A 5,423-nucleotide genomic window follows, 5' to 3' on the forward strand; every position below is an offset into this window, starting at 1 on the left:
GCTTTTGCGAGTTACGTTACAGAATTGGAGTCGTTGATGTACAGGGACTACACAAGAATTAGGAGGAGAATTTGTTAGTAATCCTGTGTAGTCCATTGCATAGCATAGCATGTTAGTTATTCAGTTTTGCATGCACACGAGGACCGGCATGTGGTGTTCGTGTGCGTAGGAGGTAGTGGACGAGATTCGCTCGCCATGAACCTGAGCATGCAAGCCATGGCCGGCTGTTACGGCGCATGGGGATGGACGTGCGCATTCTGCGTGATCGTGCGGCCGTGGCTTGTACAGCTCTGCTTTGTAATTCCAATAAATAGAAGCAATACACAACAGAAAACGTTGCCGCTATTTGCAGCACCAAAACTCTGTGTCCAGCGTTTGTGTGCGTTATTGATCTTCCACCTCTGCGTTCGTGACCTCGCCGTCGGTGTTCACCGTCGTCCGGTGACTGACACCGCCGCCTGCCATGGCATCTGCGCCCCCCGAACCAGCAGGTGAGCCGACGCCGCCGGGCGGGGCCGAGATGGCCCAACAACCGCCGGTCCAGCTGCCTCAAGCAGTAGGCGTGCCAAATGAGAATGAGACAATACAGTACCCTATTCAGCAAGGATCATCTGAAGATCTTATCCGCAAAGAATTGACTAAAGGCAGGGATTAGATTAGCTGCGCGGGTGGTGGAGCATTCCCTCTTTTCTGACAGTATCGCGCCTGGGGTTGGGGATATCCTTGTTTCCATGACTGATCTTCAGTCTACAGACGCTGTCTAGCTCTAGCCTCAAATTGGTGCCCTCGTTGTGCATGCTTCTTATGCCAGTCGTCAACGAATTCGTCGTCCCTCGGTCTTTCTGCTGAGTGCCTGAGTGAGTCTAATAATTTAGTTCCAATTTTCTGACCTGGTAGTAGCTCAAGTTTGTTGTTTGTTCTTGTTAGACTTTTTACACCTCCTATATGTATATGCACAAAGGACGCTGCCATAATTGGGTACAGAGCTTACCCACGATCTAAAAACATGAGTTGATATAAAAAAAAATTGATTGAAAGAGACGGCAAGAGCTTTGCCGCAAGTTTTATTCAATGAGACAGCAAAAAGGAGCAAATAGAAAACATCATACTAGCCACACCAAGTGCTCAGAAGAGAGCAAAAAAACAGCTAGATTGTACATACAACTAGCAAACCATTGTCTGCTACTGGAAAAACTGAAGCGACAAAATGTTCTAAATCTCCTGCTATAGCTGCCGCTATATATTTCCAGATATAATTGTTTACAGAGGATAAAGTTATTTGCTCATGTGTACAATTTAGTTGCTATTAGTCTGATTTAGCCTGCTATTAGTTGTTTGAGGAGGAAGATCGCTAAATGTCTTAGCCCGCTATTTACAACACGGTTTTTCAAAACACATAGGCCAGGCCGGGCACAACAAACCCCTCTAGCAAGAAAGAAAGACAACAGAAGATACAACTAGGTAAACCCAAATAAAATGATCCGTAGGTGGTGGATGCATGGTCAAGCTATATTGTGAGATGTCATCTTTAACAAAAAAAAAATCAGACTTCTCGTTATTGGAGATCCTTGTATTGGAAGACTCTTCGTTGTGCTCCTTCCAAACATTCTTCCATAAGTACACACTAATTGCGTCAAAAGAGGCCTATTGGGCTTTACCAAAGTGTGCTCTGCATCTTCAACAATACCTGTAGATATAGAACCATTGGGCGGAATACTGTGGAGATGAGTTAGGCTGAACGTAGTTTGGAGTATTGCCCAAATTTCCTTGGTGAAGGCGTAATCTTTGCATAAGTGACTCATTGTTTTTTTAGGGAATTGTTGGCGCCCGGACGTCCGATGGGATAGAATTTCATCGGACGATACCGAACAGCCCAGCAGAAACGCGCCGCACTCCCACCGTATCGTTGCAGTTCTTCCCCGTCTACCTCGTCCCGCCACGCACGCGTACCCCGGCCCCATCCATCTCGCCCCATCCCACGCCCGCCGCTCCTTCCTCCTCTCTCGATCTCCACACAGGCTGGACCTGGGAGTCGAGAAGAAGACGAGCACGCCCTGTCCATAGGACCCCAGGCACGCCGCGTGCCCGACCCCTTCCCCCGACGCCTGGGCCATGCCCCCATGACTCTGAACACACCTCTGATACACGAAACACTTGCAACATAAAACACTCGAATGCATCATACGTCTGAACAGATGAAACATTAGGAATAATCACTCGCAACATGTATGTGAAACATATGCAACATCTAGATAAAACACTTACAACGTGCAACATGAAACACTTATTGCAACATAAGACTGAAACAGCTGAAATATTTCGAACATACTCTTACAACATATGTGTGAAACATATGTAACATCCAAATAAGCACACTTGCAACATACGTCTAAAAAAGCAGATGAAGCATTTGGAACGGACGCTTGCAACATACGTGTACAACCATTGCAACAAGTGCAACATCACGTTCTATTTTTGCAATATTCATATGAAACACTTACAACATACATCTGAAACATCTAAAATAATTGAAACATACACTTGCAACATGTGCTTTCCATGCAACATCTTCTTATTGCTCGGCGGAATAGAGCCTCGTCGGTGTGTGGTGTTCACCGGAGGCAGCGGCCCGATGGCGCTTGTAGGCGGTGGGCCGGCGTAAGTGGCTGCACGACTTGGAGAGGATAGCAGCCACTACAACACGTCTCTTAATTAAAGACATTTTGTTAAAGGCATCTTTCTTAAATTGCCTTAATTTCTTTTTATCTAAAGGCATTCTTACGAAAAGGACTTTAAAAGTACTTTTTTTGAAGGCTAATATAAAAAACGTCTTTAATTATCTGAGCATTGGAAGCGTTTTTCAAAAAACGCCTTTAATTGTCTGAGCATTGGAGGCGTTTTTTAAAATGCCTTTCTAGTCCTCTAATAGAACGTCATCTATTTGGGCCTCTGGGCATTCACACGAAGAGGCATTTGGGCCTCTGTACTACTCACGCATACTCAGGCACGGAAGGCACCTGTTCACCGACGCATGCGACGCACCTGTACACCGCACCACTGAATCGATCCCCAAATTTCGCGATTCATCAGAGACCGGTTGAGGCGGCCGCTAGGGCTCGCGATTCGGGGTCGCGCCGGCCTGAGGCGGCTGCGACGGCTCCCGAGCTCGCCGACGAGGAGGTCCTCCGCTGCATCCTGGCCTGAGGCGGCCATACTGTTCTTGTTCTACTGTTAACTATGACATACCATTTAGGACGCGTTTAGTTCCAAAATTTTTTGGGTTTTGGCTACTGCAGTACTTTCGTTTGTATTTGGCGATTAGTGTCTAATTATGGACTAATTAAGTTCGAAAGTTTCGTCTCGCGATTTCTCACCCAACTGTGTAATTAGTTTTTTTTTCGTCTACATTTAGTACTCTATGCATGTGCCGCAAGATTCGATGTGATAAGTACTACACAAAATTTTTTGAAATCTAAACAGGCCCTTACATGTTGATAACACAACTCTGTAGATGCCAGAAATTCCTTCTGCCTCAGATGACTTGACGAGTGGTCAGAAGTACGGAGATTGCAGACAAGGTAAATTTTGCATTACACTAACCAACCATTAGTGCTTGAAAAAAACTCAACTAGGGTAGAAAGATCCCCTAATTTCGTTCTTAAGAAGACTGCGGCACATTTAGCACTTGTTTATCTACATCTACTTTACAGCTCTATGATTTCAAGTAACTACTACTCGTGATAAGCACTTGAATACGATACTTGAAATTACAGCCCTATGATTTCAAGTAACTACTACTTCTGTCTCACTGAACTGAGAAATGAGCTTAAAATATTGCAGACTGAACATGCAGAATGTCTTGTGAAATCCAGATCAAATAAGCAAATCATGTCTTTCAGGTGAAATAGTTAGTATAATCAGTATGGCTTCTCATAGTAAAACATATATGCTGATTGAAAGAATGCAGTGCTCTAATCTGATTCCTATGGTCTACTTTTTCTTTCTTGAACCAGTTCTTGTCATTTCTAGGCACACATTATCATCACTAAAGTAGTTTCATTTTTATACTTTGTAGTAGTATCTATCTCAGCGTCACGTGGCAACTGCCCTTGATTCTCAGGTCCTTACCTTATCTAACACAACTTGAGTGTTAAGCTGATCTTTTGAAAGTTACATCTCAGGTGGTTGCGAGATGCTACTTGATCTGCATGTATATTTGTAATGTGCCTTCACTGTTTTTGAGAATTTTGAGATCTTTCCACCAGTGCACTCTATCTTTTACAGCTCGCTTGTATTCTTGAATTTGACAGAGCTTGTATAGGAAATCCTGGGAAATCAGGTGCTGGAGTCATAATTTGGCGGTTAGATGGATCTGTGGTACGTACACCAGTCTTAGCTTTAGCTGTTTTATTTTTTCTTCAATTATCATGCCTAACTGTTTATTGCGTTCCTCCTCTAGTGAAGATTTCTCTACTACATGAGGGTTTGGGTATGATGACCAACAACGCTGCTGAATATCGTGCATTGATCCTTGTGCTAAATTATGCTTCCAAGAAGGGATTCAAGTATATCGTGCAGATCTGTAAGCTACATTTGAAAATCAGTTTGGTTTCAGTTTCTAGTTTTTGAAGTCATTTCTGAAAATTTAGGGTAATATCTCTAACAGTAATACATTAGCACAATACTTTATATACTTTCACTCATTGGTACATGTTGGTTTCAAGCAGGAGGAATTGCCAAGTGAGGACCGTAAGAAGGCTGACAGTGAGGCAACATATAGTCAGTTGGATTTACACTTGCTTATGTATATAACTGTGACGTGAACATGTCAAGCTTTTTATCTCTCTTAAAGGGAGGAAGAAGCTTCAGGGTTGAGGAATATCTTTTGAAGATGGATATTTCGTTATTTTTCTACCTTATTGATCGTGTCTAGTTACAAATATAACTATGTATGTCGAAAAGATTAAAAATGTTTGGACGTATAGTGTTAATGTGTGCTCTTATTGGTTCATTCTCCAATGTATTGTGCCGATTTTATAATGCTAGCGGTTCCGGATGGATAGCTTGATTTTGGAGGCATTTTTTAATAACGCCTCCATCAATGTTTGAAGGCTTATAGACACGCCTTTAAAAAGTATTATAGGCATCTAGATAATGCCTTTAAATATTGATATTGAAAGGTGTTTTGAAAAAAAATGCCTCAAAAGGCCTTTTGAGGCTAGTTTATAGCAGCCGTTCTCAAGTATGCCTTAAAAGGTTTTTGAAGGCATTTTAAACACCTTTAAAGGCATTTTTAAACGCCTTGTATAAAGAGACATGCTGTAGTAAGCGCGCAGCACAGCAGGACAGACAGCCGAGCGCCGCGACTAAGGCGGCCGCACGCCGTGCCTAGCAAGGCCAACGCCCAAGCGGTGCGCCTCAGA

At 43.2% G+C, this 5,423-nt stretch overlaps 1 protein-coding gene across 1 annotated transcript; it reads left to right on the forward strand.

Moving 5' to 3' along the window:
- The first annotated feature begins 2,995 nt into the window (after positions 1-2,995).
- Positions 2,996-4,989, forward strand: LOC136518783 (uncharacterized). Its single transcript, XM_066512473.1, has 6 exons — positions 2,996-3,180; positions 3,512-3,578; positions 4,182-4,218; positions 4,311-4,377; positions 4,465-4,582; positions 4,725-4,989. Exons 2-6 carry the CDS (start codon positions 3,512-3,514, stop codon positions 4,742-4,744), a joined length of 309 nt encoding a protein of 102 aa, XP_066368570.1. The 5' UTR covers positions 2,996-3,180; the 3' UTR covers positions 4,745-4,989.
- Positions 4,990-5,423: the final 434 nt, after the last annotated feature.

This window comes from Miscanthus floridulus, chromosome 17, assembly GCF_019320115.1.
Source record: "Miscanthus floridulus cultivar M001 chromosome 17, ASM1932011v1, whole genome shotgun sequence".
Taxonomy (NCBI): Eukaryota; Viridiplantae; Streptophyta; class Magnoliopsida; order Poales; family Poaceae; genus Miscanthus; species Miscanthus floridulus.